General features: G+C 26.1%; 4 protein-coding genes across 14 annotated transcripts in view; 3 read left to right on the top strand and 1 right to left on the bottom strand.

Moving 5' to 3' along the window:
• Positions 1-7,484, top strand: part of LOC107998543 (sodium-independent sulfate anion transporter-like) — a 17,138-nt gene extending 9,654 nt beyond the window's left edge. For 3 of the 6 annotated variants that reach the window (XM_017057866.3, XM_017057865.3, XM_017057864.3), the window contains exons 3-11: positions 2,686-2,921; positions 3,080-3,281; positions 3,447-3,667; positions 3,832-4,177; positions 4,320-4,622; positions 4,791-4,936; positions 5,052-5,222; positions 5,369-5,522; positions 5,649-5,804. In XM_017057866.3, the coding sequence (XP_016913355.1) occupies positions 2,686-2,921; positions 3,080-3,281; positions 3,447-3,667; positions 3,832-4,177; positions 4,320-4,622; positions 4,791-4,936; positions 5,052-5,222; positions 5,369-5,522; positions 5,649-5,686 (1,817 nt within the window). In that variant the 3' untranslated portion in view covers positions 5,687-5,804. Of the gene's footprint in view, positions 1-2,016; positions 2,105-2,129; positions 2,541-2,685; positions 2,922-3,079; positions 3,282-3,446; positions 3,668-3,831; positions 4,178-4,319; positions 4,623-4,790; positions 4,937-5,051; positions 5,223-5,368; positions 5,523-5,648 lie in introns of those variants that run through there. The other 3 variants (XM_062081156.1, XM_062081158.1, XM_062081157.1) reach the window with 3 other exon arrangements.
• LOC107998547 (galactokinase) lies at positions 5,708-20,438 on the bottom strand. 2 transcript variants are annotated; one of them, XM_028667099.2, is made up of 6 exons: positions 20,220-20,438; positions 7,560-7,746; positions 7,342-7,484; positions 6,974-7,271; positions 6,548-6,869; positions 5,708-6,470 (listed from the first exon to the last, which is right to left on the bottom strand). In XM_028667099.2, the coding sequence occupies exons 2-6, from the start codon at positions 7,735-7,737 to the stop codon at positions 6,401-6,403; spliced, it is 1,011 nt and encodes a 336-aa protein (XP_028522900.1). In that variant the 5' UTR covers positions 7,738-7,746; positions 20,220-20,438; the 3' UTR covers positions 5,708-6,400. The 2 variants fall into 2 exon arrangements, with proteins under 2 accessions (XP_028522900.1, XP_016913366.1); XM_017057877.3 differs by lacking the exon at positions 20,220-20,438 and adding an exon at positions 8,223-8,384.
• LOC107998546 (uncharacterized) lies at positions 8,775-11,716 on the top strand. Its single transcript, XM_017057876.3, has 9 exons — positions 8,775-8,915; positions 9,290-9,476; positions 9,626-9,761; positions 9,829-10,046; positions 10,127-10,187; positions 10,286-10,414; positions 10,530-10,865; positions 10,958-11,040; positions 11,158-11,716. The coding sequence occupies exons 1-9, from the start codon at positions 8,879-8,881 to the stop codon at positions 11,282-11,284; spliced, it is 1,314 nt and encodes a 437-aa protein (XP_016913365.1). The 5' UTR covers positions 8,775-8,878; the 3' UTR covers positions 11,285-11,716.
• Positions 11,865-20,451, top strand: LOC107998541 ((E3-independent) E2 ubiquitin-conjugating enzyme UBE2O). Of its 5 annotated transcripts, XR_009831697.1 has the most exons (10): positions 12,267-12,519; positions 12,776-12,949; positions 13,014-13,172; positions 13,226-13,879; positions 13,967-14,177; positions 14,285-14,468; positions 14,570-16,554; positions 16,680-17,048; positions 19,228-19,625; positions 20,203-20,451. XR_009831697.1 is itself a non-coding variant. In XM_062081148.1 (9 exons), the coding sequence occupies exons 2-9, from the start codon at positions 12,298-12,300 to the stop codon at positions 17,039-17,041; spliced, it is 3,951 nt and encodes a 1,316-aa protein (XP_061937132.1). In that variant the 5' UTR covers positions 11,865-11,950; positions 12,058-12,297; the 3' UTR covers positions 17,042-20,168. The 5 variants fall into 5 exon arrangements, 4 of the variants coding, with proteins under 4 accessions (XP_061937132.1, XP_016913352.1, XP_016913350.1 ...); XM_062081148.1 differs by lacking the exon at positions 20,203-20,451 and adding an exon at positions 11,865-11,950 and having other exon boundaries at positions 12,058-12,519; positions 16,680-20,168; XM_017057863.3 differs by lacking the exon at positions 19,228-19,625.

The following is a 20,451-nucleotide window of genomic DNA, read 5'->3' as shown; positions in this document are numbered from 1 at the left end:
TTTTACGATTATTGTACATCTTAAGCCTGTGTGCGCTAAATCCGTTTGAGATTCAATTTTCCAACGCGGGGCCATGAGAATATTCATAAATGAAGAAGAAGAAGAAGAAGAAGAAATAAAAAATGATCGTTTGGTAATTTGATAGATGAAAAAGTATCGATAACGACCCAACAGTTTAACATTTGATTACATCAATTATTCTCCTCGTCGTTTTAAATTGTTACGCTAGTTGTTAATTTTTCTCTCTTTTTTTTTTTTTTTTTATGATGCAATTTCGCGATCGTGCGATTTCAAGATTATCAAAAGAATAACATGGAAATTATGAGAATAAAATTAATATAGCGGTTCTTTAAAATTTCTTTAAAACCAAATTTCAATCTGACGACTTTATCGATAATGAGAAAATTGGAAAACTATTATTTCTTATATGGGAAAATATTTTAATAATTAATTAAATTAGCTTCAGGAATTTTCTTCTTCTCTTCAATGCAATTTTTCTTATCAAAAAATATGCATTGAAGAAATTTATATAAAATATTATATTTTACTTTATTTCATTGATTGGTGAAATGATCGGATCTGTGACGATTTTTAAAAATTGGAAAATTTGGATGATAAAATGAACGACGTCGAAACACGAATCTATTAAATTACGAGATATATTTTAATTTCAATAAAAGGAAAAAAAAACGCAATTCATCCGATTTCTTAAAAAAAGGAGAGGTTATTTGAATATTTCGAAGGCTATTTTATTACGAGTTGTGTAAATAAAAAAAAAGATTGGGAAACGCTAAAAATTAAATTTTCAAATGACGTCAAAAAAAAAAGTATCGTGAGAAAAACGATACGTCACTTGATACGAATTCTTATGAAACAGATGCAAATGAGAAGAAAAAACTTGGTATTTTTCCTAGTTCAATTTTGCGGTTAGGCCAAGTGCATTTAACAACGAAAAAATGATTCAAAGTTATGGATTCTTTAAATCTTCTGATTCATTTCGTTCCCATTTGCGAAATAATGACGTATACAGGAAAGCGCATCTATTACTCTATTCTTTAAGTTTTTCCTTGATACAACCTGTTTTAAAAATGATAATGAGATTTCGTTAGCTCGTAACACTTTCATTTCAATAAACGTACAAGAGTCTTAAATACTATATAAGAAACTTGTTTATTTCGCGATAAAAATTAGAAAAAAATTTTGATTGAAAATTATGATTTTCATAAATAATTTGTTCGAATTATCCGAAACGAATTATTTAATTGAAATTTGGAAAATCCACCGTACCGTTTACCTCCGTCGATTAGGATGACCTCGAGAATTTCGAAATGATATAAAATAATTCAGAATTTATATTACTGTTTCGTAATAACTTTCGAGATTTTTAAAATTACGTTCTAAACCATTTTTCAAGCCGAACGATATTGAAATTATTTTTAATTACAATTATTAAAAATTTTATCGATTTTATCGATTTTATTCGTTATTTAATTTTTCAATATGACAAAATACGATAAAAATTATTATTTATATTTTCGCGAAATCGATCGATCAAACATTAATATTCCATAGAATTTATCATTATGAAAAGAGACAAAGAGAAGCCAAATAATTTATAATTCTTTATTAAAATGTATTAAAATATAGATAACAATTTAGCGATTAATAACGATATAAGGAATATCCGTAAATTGCAAATATTAAACGTTATCTTTTTTAACGAAATAATTGAACGAAATAACTAAAAAATTTATTTTTTTCTTTTTTCTTATCGTTTTACTTATAAAATTTCAATAATCAATTAATAGAAAATTAAAAGTTTAAAAATTTTCGATTCGTTTAATTTCAATTTTCTGTAAAAAAAAAAAACGAGCAACATTTCAATTTTTCAAAAATCGAAACGAATCCGGTGAAATTTCATTTAACGTATGTAATGTCGATTGAATGGATATCATTTTTATTCATTGGATAATTTATATTTTCCTTCAAACATCACGTGCTGTACGCGCAGAACCAGTTAAACCTGTCTAACTTCACTTTTGGACGCAATTATCACCAGTTATACGAGAACTACAGCACTATGCACACTCGCATACATATTATGGTAATCCTAATATCCCGTGACTCGAGTCAGATGCCTCGTGGCCACACAATTTTCTTTTTATTCCGCTATCTTTCCCTCTTTTCGTCGTACTTTCTAAAATCGTTATTTAAAAAGGTCGTCACGCGATCCGAGGAATCTACATCGCTATTCTATACACGTGTTAACTATTTTCCTACACGTTTAATTATACCGTTTGTCCGTTGTAAACGTTTCAGCTTGTCGTCCAATGATCTTTGTTTACACGCGTATTGTCGTTTCGTGCATTAGATATCGGCAATACTTTTCACGTTAAAACGGTTGAAACATTTTTATACTTTACATTTTTTCGGTTTGTACAGTGAGGATGGAAGAAAACGTGATTCTGTATGCAATTGAAGACTTTTTATAATTCTTAAACTTATATGGATTATTGACCGAAGATTACTTAATGTGAAATGTATATATATATATATATAGTTGAAAATATCGTAAAAAGAAATGAAACTTAATTTATAAAATATGATAAATTTTCACTCTCTTGTATTTCATTGCTCAATTATATACATTTTTCTAATAATAAAAAATGAAATTTTTTTTTCCAGTTCCTCAAAATCCTGAAAAAGATCTATTATGCTCTCTAGGAAGGAAATGGGTGTATCAACGAATCAAAAGATCGTGCAAGAAAAAAATGGTTTACAAAAGGATACCTATAGCAGCGTGGATACAAACGTATCGTAAGGATTACATAGTAAGTGATCTCGTTGCTGGTATTACCGTAGGCCTTACCGTTATACCACAGGCGATAGCTTATGCGAATGTGGCAGGACTTCCTTTGCAGGTAAGAATGTTTATTCTTTTATCTTTCCAAGTTTTATTTAAATATCATATTAATATTTTAATGTTTATTATTTTTTATACATATCATAATTTTTTCTAATATTGTCTATTTGTTTTTACGTTATTCTTCTCGTTCTAAAATTTTCTTTTTTTTCGCAGTATGGTCTATATTCATCTTTCATGGCATGCTTCGTGTATACTATCTTTGGATCTTGTAAAGACGTTCCAGTTGGGCCAACTGCAATTATTGCAATCTTGACAAGAGAAACGTTACAAAAATCCGATTTAGGGCCCGATTTTGCGGTTCTTTTAACCTTCATCTCTGGTTGCGCGTGTTTATTAATGGGAATTTTACATTTAGGTATATTATCGATCATCTTTCTATCAAAATTTGAACTTACGAATTTACTAAATTAAATTTAAATAGTTAAATTTTTTTAATTAGATCTTATACATACATATATATATATTTATACAAAGAAACACTTTAAATATTAATAAATATTTATATATTTTCTCTTGTCAGGTTTTTTATTGGATTTCATATCAGGACCTGTTTCGGTCGGTTTTACATCGGCAGCAGCGATAATTATTGCTACTAGCCAAGTGAAGGATATTCTAGGCATTCATATCGGTGGTAGTAAATTTGTCGAAGTATGGCAAAATATATTCGAAAAAATTGGAGAAACAAAGCTCTGGGACAGTGCCTTGGGTATCACTTGTATAATCGTACTTCTTCTTCTTAGAGTTAGTACCATCATTCAATGTGAAATAACATGTACAATGCAATCCTTATTGAAGTAAATTTTTAAATAAACATTTAGTAATGTAAATTATTTACAATATTATCTGATAAATACGTACTTTTTGTTGTAAGAATAAAGCAAGTAAAATTTTTTTTTTTCTTACAGAAAATCAAAGATATACCATTTATGCAAAAAGCGGCAAAAATGTCATCGAGAGTACAAGTAATTATGCAAAAATCACTTTGGTTGCTATCCACGGCACGAAATATTCTCGTGGTCCTCGTTTGCGGTGTTATATGCTGGCTTTTAGAAAGTCACTTAGGTTCCTCACCCGTTAAATTGACGGGCCACGTTAAACAAGGACTTCCGGAATTTCAGCTACCACCGTTTCAAACCTATCACAAGAACGAAACCTATAATTTCGTCGATATGGTTTCCGCACTCGGTTCTGGATGTCTAGTCATTCCTTTATTGAGCCTTTTAGAAACCATCTCTATTGCCAAAGTTTTTAGTAAGTTTTATATGCTCTTTACGCATATATAATAACAATATAGTATTACATAATGATTAAGTTTTTGGAGAACAATTAAGTTTTTATCTGTAAATTGTATTATGTAACAAGATCTGGTATAAAGAAAACATATTTTTTATAGATGAAGGTAAACCAATCGATGCGACCCAAGAAATGTTGGCTTTAGGCGTATGCAACGTTGTGTCAGCTTTCGTTTCTTCCATGCCCGTAAGCGGTGGCCTTAGTCGTGGTGCCGTAAATCATTCATCCGGAGTAAAAACGACTCTTGGTGGTGTTTATACTGGACTTTTAGTACTTGTATCACTTCAGTTCCTTACCCCATATTTGTACTTTATTCCTAATGCCGCCCTTGCTGCAATCATCATCGCGGCTGTCATTTTTATGGTGGAATTACACGTGATCAAGCCTATATGGAGAACAAAAAGTACAGTTTAATTTTTAAATATAATGTTAATAGTACATAATATTCATTTATTATGAATATATAATAGTTTGAATATATATTAGTTAAAATTTTATTATGAAACAATTTTATTATGAATAGAGACTTTTCTGAATATATTATACAATAAATAAATAAATTGCTTTTCAGAAATTGATCTCATACCAGCTGTGGCTACATTTTTATGCTGTCTTTTTATAAGACTTGAATTAGGTATAGTAATTGGTATCGGTATAAACGTTTTGTTCCTACTTTATGCTTCAGCAAGACCATCGCTACGAGTTCATAAAGATACAGTAAGAAAGTTTTTACATTATATATACGATATAAATTAATGATCTGGTCTTATTCATTTTTTTATAATGAGAAATCATATTATTATAAATATATACAATGTAATATTTGTTTTAGAGTATCAACGGCTGTGAATATCTTGTCATAACGCCCGATAGAAGTCTCGTTTTTCCAAGTGTCGAATACGTGCGGGCTGTAATTAGTAAGCAAGGTACAAAACAGGGAACAGCGGTACCTGTTGTTATAGATTCTACACATATCCAAGCAGCAGATTTTACAGCTGCAAAGGTATATTATAAAATGTTATAATAGAAGATAGAAAAGTATAAAATATAGAATAATTAAAAAAAATATTCAAAACAATAAAAAATTATATATATAATCAAGTTAGAAAATTATTTATTCATATATTATAATTTATATTCATTATTTAGGGAATTAAAAGTTTAACGGAAGATTTTTCGAAACGTGGACAACCTTTGATTTTTCATAATTTGAAACCGAGTATTATTGAAATTTTCAAAGGTGTAAAACCTTCTGGTTTAAAATGTAGTTCTAGCGAACTTGAACTTAACGATTGTTTGAAAGGTAATTCTATTTTTAATTTTATTTTTATACAATATATTAGATAATTGATTTATTAATAGTTGTTAAATTTTATATAGATATGTGTAATTTAGATTAAACTGTATAAAACTTTTATTTATTTTTCAGAATTTTCAAATTCGTCAACTACTATGAACAGGTACTGATAATATTTAGACTTTTATAAATTCCGTCCCAGAAGTACTCCTTTTTTTTATTTTATACATATCAGTATTATATTAACTCGAAAACGAACAATATAGATAATATTATAATAAAGAGGAACAATATGTTTTAATAATTATTGTAATTAAGTATCAATTAACCCTTTAGATACAATATTACATTATATGATGATATGTATGTAATTTCACATAAATAAAATAAAAACTTTTCATTACTAAGAATGTATGTAATACATATTAATGATGAAAATATATTAAATATATTAATTTTAAATATTATAAGAAGAAAAATTATGTTATGAATATTGTGTCAAAAGGGTCTAAAATTATAATTATGTAAGATTATGAAATATGTATATAAATTTATAAATGAATATAAATTTATATAATTTGTCAGTAGCATTTTTTATATACATGTATTATTGTACATGCAATTTAAAAATTATTATATATAACATATAATAATATGTAATACTTTATATATTATTTCAAAAAAAATTAAAATTTTTTTAAGCATTTTATTCTAAATCTTATATGATATACTATAAAAAAAAATCAAAATTTTTAAGAGTATATCATTTTTTTTTAAATTAAAGATAGTTAGTTTAATATAAGTATAAAAATAAAGTTTGAGTTTTTTTTTTATTATTATATCTATTTTATTTGTAAATATGAAATTTTTTACTATCATATTCTTTAATTTTTGTCTAAAATTCTTGCACCCATTGCAGGTTCTGCTATATAAAATGTTGCATTTCCAGAATATCTGTAATAAAATATTATACATAAATATCATTATCAAATTCAAAAATTATAAAAGTGTTACAAAAACAATAATCTAACTTTGTTTTCATGTGATTGATTGTTTGATCAATTACATCTTTTCTTAATAATGTTATTGTACATCCACCAAAACCAGCACCAGTTAGACGGCTTCCTAAAACTCCATTTATTTCTCTTGCTGCTTTTACTAAAGTGTCCAATTCAACTGAAGACACTTCATAATCATTTTTTAAAGAATCATGACTTTCATTCATTAACTCTCCAAATTTTTTGATATCTCCCTTTTCAAGAGCTTCTACAGCATCAATTGTTCTTTTAATTTCTGTAACTACATGACGAGTTCTTTTTATCATTTCTTCAGGTACATTTTGTGATTTTAAAACTAAAAATAAAAAAAAAATATAAAATATTAAAATTTAATAAAAAAAAAATACTTTTGCTTTTTTTTTCTTTTTTTTTTTGATATAATTATATTTTTTAATCTACCTTGAATATCACTCATAGATACTTCACGTAAACTTTTTTTATTTAATTTTTTTGCAACTTCATAACAACAATCTCTACGCTCACAATATGCGCTTGAACTTAATTTATGAGGCGCATTAGAGTTAGTAATTAGAAAGATATAATCATTTATTTTTGATATAGGTATTTGTTTAGTACTAAGATCTTTACAATCAAGAAGAAGAGCATAACCTTCTTTGGCCATCACAGAAATAAATTGATCCATGATGCCACATGGAACTCCAGCAAAATCATGTTCAGCTCGTTGACAAGCTATTGCCTAAACAACACTTCTAATAAATTTTTCTGTTTTGGTAAAATTAAAATTAAAATAAATAATGTAATTATACTTTATCTTCTGGCTTTTCTGATTCTATACCAGTTAATGCTTCCAAAAATGTATAAATAGCAACTTCCAAAGCAGCTGAACTACTTAAACCAGCACCAACTGGTACAGTAGACAAAATAATAGCATTAAAAGGTGGCACATCACCTAGAATTAACATTATACAATATTATTACTTCATTATCTTTCATTAAAATAAATTCAAATAATAAACAAACTGACAAATAAAATTTGCTACACATCCTTTAACATAATTAGCCCATTTTGGTTCTCCAGGTTTTATATTCTTACGAGAATTAACTTCAAATTCAGTATGATTTTCAGAATTAACTATATCATTGAGAGAAATAATTTTACATTTTTTTCCATTGCTAAGTTTTCCCACTATAAGTGTAACCATGGGCAATGCCTATAATATGTTAATGTATTATTGATATTTATTTAAAAAATTTATTTAATAACTGCTCAATTAAAAAATATACTTTTCAATGAAAATAAAATGATTTTTTAACTCTATTCAATTAAATATAAAAAAATAACAATATTACAATAATTATAATAATTTTTAACAATTACAACATTCAAATTTATCATTCTAAAAATTAATTTTTTATTTAATATTGTGTTATTTGTTTAATATTTTCATTAATAAATTAAATTTTAATAATAATAAATTAACTAAATTTTTAAATTAATAACATAAGAAATATTTAAAAAAAATAATTAACATGTTACTGATATTAGTAATGTAAAAAAATTTTTTTTTCAAGAAATAGCTTATTATATATAAAAATTTTTTTAATTTTTATATATACATTAGATTATAAAGCACAAATTAATTATTACGTAAAAAAAAATTAATATTTATATAAACATTAATTTTACCATAGGTAAAACAAAACCTTCATTATAATCTGTATGTTCTCCGATTAAATTCACACGACCGGGTGCACATACACAAATATTCGCATTATCTCCAAATTCATTTGCAAAAGCTTTCAAAGCTTTTGATTTTATTTCATTTATGTCAGGCACAATTGTTGCCATTTTAACTAATTATTCTAAAACTATTTATATTTAATGATACTTAACACACAAAATTCATGCAATTAAATTTTTAAATTAAATTCTTAATATTATTTATTCTTCTAATTTAAATATAACTTAGTTTTATATAATACACAGAATACTAAAAATACGAATATCTATTATACTTTAAATAAGTAAAATTACTATATCAAGTATTTGTTATCTATCAATTTTGTTTATGTATTTGCTTATAAATGTAAATTTTATCTTTTATAATAACGCAAGTATTATATCCTATGTATTATATATATATGTACAACATCATTATAAATAAAATACATTCAGTAAACGTGACGTTTGATGTATAACGAATATTCTTTTATATTGTCAAAACAATAATATATAAATAAGTTAATTGAAAATGATATTTCTTTTGATCGTTAAGAATTTCTGACTAGTTTATTTAATAAAGATATTATTGATGTTTGACAATAATTCAAGTTGATAATGCCATGACGGTCTCAAATCCTCTTATTAAAGAATTGAAAGGTAATTAATTATAATATTTTTATAGGTTAGAAAATTATTTCAATTATAAGATTATTATTAATGAATAATAATATCTTTTTTATTAATTATTTATATTGAATTATAAATATTTTCATTTTTAAGTTTTGATATCTGATCATTTAAAATTATTATATTATAAATTATTATATTATATATAAAAAAAATAATCTATTTTATAATAATGGTTTCTTGTTTTTTATTTTATATTTCGTTTTAATAAGATTTACATTAAATCTTTTAAAAATATATTATATTTCTTATTCTTTTTTTAAATTTTAAAATTAAATAATTAAACAACACTATAATGAATATTTATTATTATTAAATTAATTATTAAAAGAAACAATTTTCAGGTTGGACAAAGAAATTAACTGAAAGTGACATTGGGATTGATGAAGAAAACAAAGATCTACCTTTTTTTTATAAAAGTTTAGAAAAATGTTTTCAAAAAGGAATATTGATGCGTTTAAATCCAATAGGTTTTCCAAAATTACCTGATGCTTGGTATTGGTTGGAAGAAATTGCAGAAAAACATTTTAGGTTTGAAAAAAACATAAAGAAAATTTATATTATATATTATATTTTTCATATCATTATAATATTTAAAAAATAAAATATTTATTCAATATTAAAATATGAATATTTATATTAAATTATGAATATTTATATTAAATATTTTATTATTTTAGTTCTTGTTGCACTTATTCTTTGGTTGTTGAACAAGTGAAAAAAAATCCAAAAGTTTATACACCTACTGGACGTCTTAGGCTTTTAATTAAAACATGTTTGATACGAAAGTGCCTTCATATGCCAGTTGAAATGTTGGTATGTATATTTTTTTATATTACAAAATTAATTTCTTAACATAATATTTTTAATTAAAATTTCATAGGTCAGAACACCATTAATGTCTACTGACTATTATGATAGAAACAGTATTCTGGGAGATAATATTCTTGGAGAAATATTTTTATCAGTATTACTGCAAAGCAGTAAATTAAATTTTAAATTGAATTTACGAAATTGTAGCTTTTTAGATGAATCTTGGCAATTACCAGAATGTGTGGCTTTGGAATTAGTACCATGTAAAAGTTTAGGTATTTCTGTGTGGTAAGAAATTAACATTTATAAAGATAAATTATCAATAATTATTCATTAAAAATATTATGAATTTTATATTATTATTGCAGTTTTACAAAAGGAAGAGCTTTAATAGTTAACTTGGATAAAAATTCTGTGGCTGCAGAAGATGTAATGAACACAATTTTTAAAATTTTTATAATATTATTATTATTATATTTAATATAATTTTATTTAAAATATTAATTTTATTTAATTTTTACTTTTAGGATAAAGTTGAAATTGGAGATATTTTAGATGAAATAAATGGAAATGCTATAACATCCAATACTAGAGGACAATTACGTAAATTTATGAAAAAAACTGTAGGTCAACCAGTCTGCCTATATGTAATTAAAGTATGTATATTAAAATATATTTATATAATAATAATATAATACATATAATAATACATATATATAATATAGATTTTATTTAATAGTTCATACAATAACATTATTAAATAATTTTCAGCATCGTAATAAAAAAACTTATGAATTATATGCACCAATTGTTCATCTTATAAAAAGTTCAGGTATTGAAGGTTTAAAAAAAATTTTAAAAAGATTTAATTCTGAAATACAAGATGAAAATGAAAAAACTGAAATAATTAAATCAGAAAATAAATCACTGAATGCTGGTTTCTCTGTTAAATATTGTGGTTCTATATATATTGGTACAAAAGGGGATGTTAAACAAATAGAAAGAGCAATTTTGCAAGTATTAAAATCAGAAGAAATAAAATTAGTGCCTGTGAAATTTGAATGCCTGGAACTAGGAATTAGAGTGACTCAAGATTCAAATGACATGGTATATAAACAATTTTTATCACATATAAATATATAATATTTAATAATATATTCATAATAATATCATAATAATATATTTTATTTAAATGTTAGGTGATATGTAAACAAAGTTACATGGAAATTTCATCTTGTGGTCGTACAGGAAACATTCCTAATTATTTTGCATTTATTTCAGGGTAAAACAAATATTTATTTTAATATAAGCAATAATAATTAACATAATTTTGTTATATTAATATAATAAGTAAACTTTATTATAATATTTATATTAATATATTTCTTATTTACTTTAGAGATACTAATTGCAATCTAGCAACTAAATTTGATGCATATGTATTTTATCATCAAAATGAAAATGAAGTGCAAACTATATTACAAAGTTTGGGTCAAGGATTTCAACGTACTCATTTTGCAGTTTAACTTAAAAAATTATTTTATATGAAATTGTTCTTTAATGATATAATCAAACTTTATGTAATTAGATATTTCTAGCACATTTTCATTCACTCACATATCTAGTCAACTATTAATGAATTGTATTTTTTATTTATTCTAGTCCTTAAGAAATTTCCCTCCCTAATAAAAAATGTTCATTAGAATTAAGTGATTTCTTTTAAAAAATAAATAAAATTGGATGTTTTAATTATTAGAATAAAATAAGAAATTGATATTATATATATTTTTGATTAAATACATAATTGTATGTATTTAATTAAATAAGATATTTTCATTATAGTTTAAATATTTCCTCTAGAATAAAAAAGTAAACTATTAACATAAATATATTTATTAGATAATTAAGCCTGTATACATATATACAAATAATTAAATAAATTATATACATATGCATAATTGAATTTTATACATATTTTTACATAAATCTTAATTAAAAAAAAACAAATTTTTTTTTTCATGAAGATTAACTTGTATCATTTTGAATGGCATGCATATACTAGATATACATATATAAGAAATATATATGTATATATACATATAACCTCTTATATTGTATTTGTCAAATTGAAGCTGCTTCCAAACAAGATAAATTTATCAACTACCTTTTTACATACATGCATGCTAATACATGTATATATTTTATACACGAACTATACATATATACATTATAAATGTATATATACATACATATATATATATATCTTAATAAGAAATTAAATTTAATTTTATTTTGACAGATGCTTTGAAATGACGATTGAGAAATGAACAATTCTCGATTTGAAACAAGTCGATAACAACTCGATCGGTGAGAACAATCAAAAGGCATCTCAAATCGGTGGATTTTAAGTCGGGGTTGGGGTCGGGTTCGGGGTCGGAGTCAAGTTCCTTGCTTGCGACGTGCGCCGTAACCGTTGCGCCGTGTAACCTTCTGTCAGCCGTCGTCGGCAGAGAGCGAGTACTCAGTGATTAGAGGAAAGATGGCTACGAACTTTGGCGTAGAGTGCCAGTACTTTTACGAAGATGTTGTCTATCGTGTGGATAAGAAAGGAAACGTTGTGTTTGGAATCGTTATGGAAAATGACGATCAGGATTTATCCGAAGAAAGTTCTGACAGCGAAGAGAGCCCGAAAAGAAAAAAGGGCGAGATTCGCGTGGTCTGGCATCCCTCCGGTGTCGAGGAATTGGTCAGCTCAAAGAAGGTATTTAACATTTAATATAATAAGAAAACATTTCTCTTAGAAATAACAGATTATATATTAAATGATTTTTAATATTTTACTATATCATTTCTCTTCTCTTATTGTATTTGTTTTTAATTTTATGCAAAGCGACACCTGTCATGCTAATGATATCTACAATTGAATGTTACGTTCAAATTTGAATCCATATTTGATATAATAACGGTGATTTTTCATTGTTATAAAAGTTACTTTTTAATTTATTTTTTATTTATAGGTACATTTAGCAGACAGAACACTTATGCCAGGAGATGTTGTACGTCGAATGATTAAAGGAAAGGATACACAAAGAGGATATTGTAGAGATATTGAGCTTACTGCCTGTGTTCAAGTGATTGGTACTAAACAAGTCCTTACCAATATTAGGAGTGAAGATTTAGTTCCTTTGGAAGTATGTAATCGTGCATTTATAATGCTTATTTTACTATAAAATTAACTCATACATTTATCTATAGGAATTTGCAACAGATATAGCTGTCTGTATGGATTCATGGGTTGGTGGTATAAAAATGGCAAATTTTAAATTATGGCTTACTACACCTGATGGATCTCGTTGTGTTATAAATGAAACAGATTCTCGTGTCTTAGGACAATTAGAGGAGAGACGTGACAATGTAAGAATCAAATCCAGAATTGTTTGATCAAAAATACAATAAAAATTTTTTAGGACAATGATTTTCCTCATTCTTCTGAATTTTATCCTGGTCAAAGTTTATGGGGACCAGTTCACTGCCTAGAGGATGCACAATGGATTACATGTACAAAAGAAATGAAAGCAAAGAGAAAATCTAAGCCACAGAAATTAACAAAAGTAATTGTAGAAAAGGTAGAAACAGATTGGGTAGGAGTGCATTGGCAGTGTAGAGCATATTCAAAGGATGGTGCTTGGTCAGATCAAGCTCAGCCAAAATTTGTAGTTCAAGGAGAAAATTTGAAAAAATTAAAATTATTGAATGTTTTTGAACCATCTACTGTGCAAGTAGGGGATCGAAATTTTTATGTGATTAAAGGTGATGAAAATGTCATTACAAGAGAACAATGGAGAAAGCAACAAAGAGACATTTTTCAAGTTCCTAAACATAGTCCAAAGAAAACACGTCCAAATATCAGTGTTACAAAACCAGCTGAAGATAAAAAGAAGGAAAAAGATAAAGATAAAGTTAATGAACAACAAACAGAAGAAAATGCTCACAATAATATTAATAATTTACAAAATATAACAAGCAATAATACCTTAATGCCTCCAGTACAAAATCAGAATACTGAAAGTTCAGATGATTGGGATACAGAAGATACTGGATCGCAAAGCGATAGTGCTTCAGTAAGATTTTTTTCAATTAGATTTTTTCAAATTGTACAATTATACAATTTATAATAAATTTGAAAATTAATTAATATTATTATGTAGGTATCTAGTGGATGTTCCAGTATGTCATCTATGGGTAAAAAGAAAAAGGGTCCAGCTTTAATGACAAAGGTATTAAAAAAGAAGAAACTTTGTAAAGCAAGAAAAAAAGTTCCACCAGTTCCACTAATTGCAGGAACTAAAATTGTTGTTGAAACATTATCTACAAGTACAAAAGCTAATGTTGTATGGCAAGATGGTTCAGTAGAATTTGGTAAATTTTATAAATCTTTTTTCTTGTATATGATTTTTTCTCATTATTTATTACATTATTTATTTTTTAATAATATAAAATTTGAATAACTTCTATTTCTCTTTTAGGTATTCCATCAACACAACTTTATCCAATTCATCATTTAGATGATAAAGAATTCTTCCCAGGTGATTTTGTAGTTGATCAAAAAGAAGAATCTAGAATGTATGGTGTAGTTCAAAGTGTTGACCATCAAGGTAGAACAGCTAAAATAAAATGGTTTAAAACATACACTTCTACTCAAAGTCCTCAGTAAGTATTTATAATAATATAATATATTTTTAATTGAATCAGTTTTATTAAAAAAATATATTAAAACTAAATATAAATATAAATATATAAATATTTTGTAGACCAACTTTACTAGAAGAACGTGAAGTTAGTGTATATGATTTAAAAGATCATCCAGACTTTCAATATAGACCAGGTACATTAGTAATTCGAATAGCTAATTTTGAAGGTGAAGATGCTGGTTGTACTGCTGGTCAAGTTCTAGATAATTATCCAGAAGGACGAGTTAAAGTGTGGTGGGTTGATGGACATGTAAGTATGTGTTGGCCTCAAGATTTGTATAAAGTAGGTGAATATGATAGTGACGAAGGAGAACTATGGGACGATGTATCGTCTGACGCATCATGGGAAACAGAATTGGAAGACTGCTTTATCGCTGATACAGATGGTACAGAACAAACAGAATTAGAAAATATAAAACCAAAACTGGCCGCACACATCGAAAAAGCTCGCATTGCAATGTCTAGATTAGAAGAAATTTTTACTCAAAATCCTTCACTTCAAACAACTGAAGTTATGAGAAAATTATTAGAAGTTTATAAAGATTGTCGATACATGGATAAACTTATGGGAACTTCTTTCTTTCACGAATGTCATTTTCAAGGACTTCTGGAAAGAGTCCGAGAACGTGGTCGAGCAAATGTAGCACAACGTATGGCGGATCAAGTAACAAGATTATTTACACATAAATCTGATGGATCGGAAGAAAATATAGATAAAAACAGTACAGAAAATTCTAATAATATTGTACAATCAGGAAGTAATCTTTGTGAAAAAATTATTACTACTGTAACAGACATGACAGAATCTACGGAAAATAAAAATGACGAAATTACCAATAAAAAAAATATAAAAGATGAAGAATCAATTGATCGTTTATTTATTAACGTTAATCCTAATCCTGAGGATTCTGGATTATATTCTGCAGAAAATTCAAAGAAAGAATCGGGTTCTAGTGAATCAAGTGGGGAATTTCTACTTAGCGAGGATGTAAATAATGTACCTGATCGTTCAGTAGAAAAATCAGAAACAAGTAAAATTTCCAAGTCTCAAATGCATATAACAAGTTCTCACGTAGCTAGTTCTCAAGTTTGTGTTAAATTATGTACTCTAATAAAAGCACAACTCGTATTGGCGCATGCAGAAGTTTCTAGACGATTCGGATTATCTAAGATGTCATTATCTGATGCAGAAAAGGGATCATCACCTTTGAAGAAACAAAAGAAAGAAGAAGAAAAACGTATAGAATTGTTACAAGAACCATCAGAATGTTCCATAGAAATCCCACCACCAGTATATGCAGAAGGGGAAGGATTTTCTATAGAAGAGACTGCACCAGATAGTCATAAATTTAAATTAACAATGTTTCAGCCTACGGATCCTACAAACTTTTTCAGAACTGTTTCTAAAGAATTAAAGCTTTTGAAGAGTTCTCTTCCACCTGGTATATGGGTAAAAGGATTTGAAGATAGAATAGACTTGTATTCTGTAATGTTTCGTGGACCTGAGAAAACACCATATGAAGATGGTCTTTTTCTTTTTGATTTTCAATTATCCGCTGATTATCCTGCTGCTCCACCACTTTGCCATTATATTTCTTATTGTAATGATAGGTTAAATCCTAATCTATATGAAGATGGTAAAGTATGTGTAAGTTTACTCGGAACTTGGTCTGGTCGTGGAACAGAAGTATGGACAAGTTCTTCAACTCTATTGCAAGTTATAGTCTCAATTCAAGGCCTTATTCTCGTACCCGAACCATATTTTAATGAAGCTGGATTTGACAAACAAAAAGGTTCTCAACAAGGAAAAGAAAATTCAAGAATGTATAATGAAATGGTTGTATTGAAATTGGTTCAAGCTCAAACTAAATTATTACAACATCCACCTCCTGTATTTAAAGATATTATCATTGAACATTTCAAGAGACATGCAAAAAAATTACTGCAACGTTTAGAATTGTGGATGGAAATTTCTGAACAACATAATAATCAACATCCATTATCTCCAGTAACACCTACTACTTTTAAACAAATATCCGATGTTGGTATGTTGCAATTCCTTTTTTTTTTCTTTTTCTTTTTTTTCTTAATTAATCTACATTAAAATATCCAATAGTTTTAATAATTTTTTTTAATAAAATTTAATAATAAATTCTTATTAATATTTTAGATAACAAAATTTTACCAGAATTTCCATTAATACCAGCGTCCAGAGGTTTCTGTATAACACTCCGTAAAACTTTAGCTACATTCAAAGAAGTATTAATTAATGAAAATATTATAGAAAGAAACAGCGATATACATGGTTGCGAAAATTTGAAAGAACAAACAAAGAATGAGAATTATGAAGCAAATAAAATTGCTGATAATAATATAGTGGAACATAGTAGTAAAAAAAGAAATGAAGAAAACTGCAAATTAACTCCAAACGGTAATCTATCGAAGGACCGTATTTCATCTTCCTCGACGAATATTTGTTCTACGCCATTAAGTGAAACGAAGAAAACTACGTCGGATCATACTATCAGCTAGCCACAAGGTAAACTTAAATTTAAATCTAAAAATTTAGTTCGTAAAAGATATAAAAGATAATTATTCGGTAATACAACAATTTATTATATATATACAATATATGTATATATATATACAATATATGTATGTATATACATATATTGTATATATATATATACATATGTACATGTATTAAAGATATGTTCAATGATGTTCGCGGTATCTATTTATTAATATGAACACCACTATTAATCAGCGATAACTTTTAACAGAAATGCCGCTGTCATTGCTCCGCAGCTAGAGATACGTAACGTAATAAATGCGATCAGATAGGCACGTATGAGCAAATAAGAACTTGTTCTTGTATACAATTTCGTAAATTTCTGAAATATATAAAACTTAATTTATGTGATGTTATATAGAATATATAATAATAAAAACATATTATATATAATATATAATATTATAATATTTATGAATATAAAATTAATATTTGGCCACGGGATAAAAATATATACGGAATATCTTACATATATTTAATTCTCTAATTCTGCAATGAAAATAGAATAGCGTTTTTGCAAACGCAATAATAAACTTGACTGAATTATTAAAAAAAGGAAACACGAAGAGAGAAAATAATTTCAAGTATATATAATAAACGAAAAAACATTGTCACTTTATAAAAAGTGAGAGTAAGAATTAAAATGGAAAATAAAGTAATCAGTAGCAATACGTTGAGCCAACATAAGAACACTTCGCAATAGAGTTTAAGAAATACGATAATAATAGTTATTAATTCTAAATGCATTTCAATGAGTATTCTTCGAGTAATTCGAATAATAACGTCAACTAACTTATAAACAAAAATTCATTAAAATATTCTCAATTATCTTAAAAACCATTATGCCATCCAATAATACAATATTTCAAATGAAATTACGAAATGATTTTGATTGCATATAGGTTGTAGCTTAGGCACAAAAGATTCGTATTTAGATGAAAAACCTATGACAACTAATGTCCAATGTTATAGACACTTCTAATGTAGGTAAATTATAGAAAATTATTAAACGTTCTATTATCTACAGTAAAAAATTTTTCTTTATCGGTAATTTGTTTCGTATATTTATAGAAAAAATTGTCTTCGCGAATTTTTTTTTTTTTTCTTTTTTGTTTTTTTTTTTTTTTTTTTTTTTTTTGATATGTCATAAGTAATTCAATAATAAAATATTTAACATTGTTATGAATAATTGCGGAGAATATTAGTACTTATATGATGTAAGTCTTTTACAGTATTATTTATATTTATTTTTGTTTAATTCTATATTCCTTCAATGTAATATAGAACATGCTTGTTTATTACGTATTTCCGTAAATTTTAAAATGAATGCATACAACTGGAAATACGAAATTTAATATCCATGAAATGGAATTATGCATTCTGAAAAGGTATATTGCACGCAACGAAGTAATCGAAGAACGATCAACGTGTTAAGAATAATAACATATATTTATTTTCTTATACTCGATATTATGTTATAAGATCTTGTTTTATTTATATTATTATGTTTTATTTATTTTTCGTAGTAAGAAAAATCCAAAAATGTGTGTAGAATTTAAAATAATTATTTGTGTATAACTGCCGTATTATTTTGTTGAATGAGTAAAATTTAATTGAAAAATTTGTTTTTAAGTATGATTTACTTCCTAGTTCATTTGTAAATTTATATATTGCATTTTTTTTCCTTTATTTCTATATTTATATTTATATATCAATAAATGAATAATTTTTGTTACTAGGTAATGTTTAACTCTATTAACTAATTATCTGGCAATATAAATTAATACATTTTATTGATTGTTCAAATAATCATTTCTTTGTGATATTTTTACGGTACCGGATATGTACAGTATATGCGCGACTTAAAACATTAATGCACAAATTCATATTCTACAGTCGTGCGAAAGTATAATTAGTTTTGGAAAAAGTCGAGTTTACGTGTTAATACATCATATACGTTTCATATATATATATATATATATATATATTTAACGATTTATTTTTTCGTGAAATATTTGTGAAATATATTAATAGCACGGAATTTGCGTGTTAATGAAGAATATGCGATCACATAGTACTGTACATGTCGAAGTGTATCTCTTCTGCAATAAATCAGCAGATTTGATATTCTTCGACCATATTGCAGTGTCGTCAAGCAATTGCCTTAAAGTGCGGCGACTTTGGAATTCTTGCGCCAACAGGGTGCACTTGAGACGGGTACAGAGGCGAGAAAATAAAAAAAAAAAGAAAACGTATACTTTACGCGAAGGTTTTCTTGAAATTATATGGTGCTGAATACATAAAAAAATATGAGAGGAAAAAGATCACAATGATACCAGGGAAACTACACTTTCTAGAAAATAAAAAATGGGAGAGAGAATGTATTAAGTAAAAAGATAGCTAAACTAGATGAAGAAAAGAACTGGAAGGAAAGAAACGATGCGAGTATTGCCGTTTAAGGCAGAAAGGAGCTTGTTATTGTGAAACGTGATGTTTTTGGAAAGCCTTGTATATGTGCCAGCTATTTCAATTTACATTTTGATGGTAATTATATTCGTAAGTTGCATAGAGCTTTATTTTCGCCGTAAATTAATTTAATATTATATAAAAAAGAAAAAAAAAACAAATGCAATATATTTAATTATTCGAGTCAGCATATAAAACGTCGATACCAACATTTTAAATGCTGTTTCGATATCATGATCCTTTGAAACGCTTCTATAAAATATATTGTACCACTTATTTTATAAATTTAATTTATAGAATACTATTAAAGATAAAATTTAATTAAATTTTAGATATTTAAAATAAATATTTCAAAGGATTAATAAACAATTATATCAAATATCATTAAGATGTTCATTTTAATTATATAATATTTGTTATTTGATATTATATCCAATTTTATGTCATTTTATTTCATATATTATTAGGGAAAGGATAGTTCTTTCATTTCATATTTAATTGAAGATTTTTTCACGTTGGTATCGGCTAATCTAATATTACAACGATCTTGTAATGAGTTAATACTTGTAACTCAGTTTCCTTGATTTCTATTTAATAAAATATCAGTATGCAATTAAAAAATATTAACTGACTATAAATTTTTTCTGTTTAATAGATCCTACCCATACTCACCTGAATCTTCGACCTGCACTCCCGATAATCTGCTTTATATCCGAACCGTCAAATTCCAAAATATATTCTGGATTTCCACATTTCTTTAGACTATTATTCAATATCAAGCAGAAAGTTTAAATGTTAATATTTAAATAGTCTTAAATCAATAGTGTACAATGTCGGATTAAGTATTTTATATAAACTATGTACATACATTATATTATGCGTGTATAAATTTATTTTAACTAAA

This window comes from Apis cerana, linkage group LG11 (assembly GCF_029169275.1).
Source record: "Apis cerana isolate GH-2021 linkage group LG11, AcerK_1.0, whole genome shotgun sequence".
Lineage (NCBI taxonomy): Eukaryota > Metazoa > Arthropoda > Insecta > Hymenoptera > Apidae > Apis > Apis cerana.
This window is presented reverse-complemented; position numbering and strand designations above follow the sequence as displayed.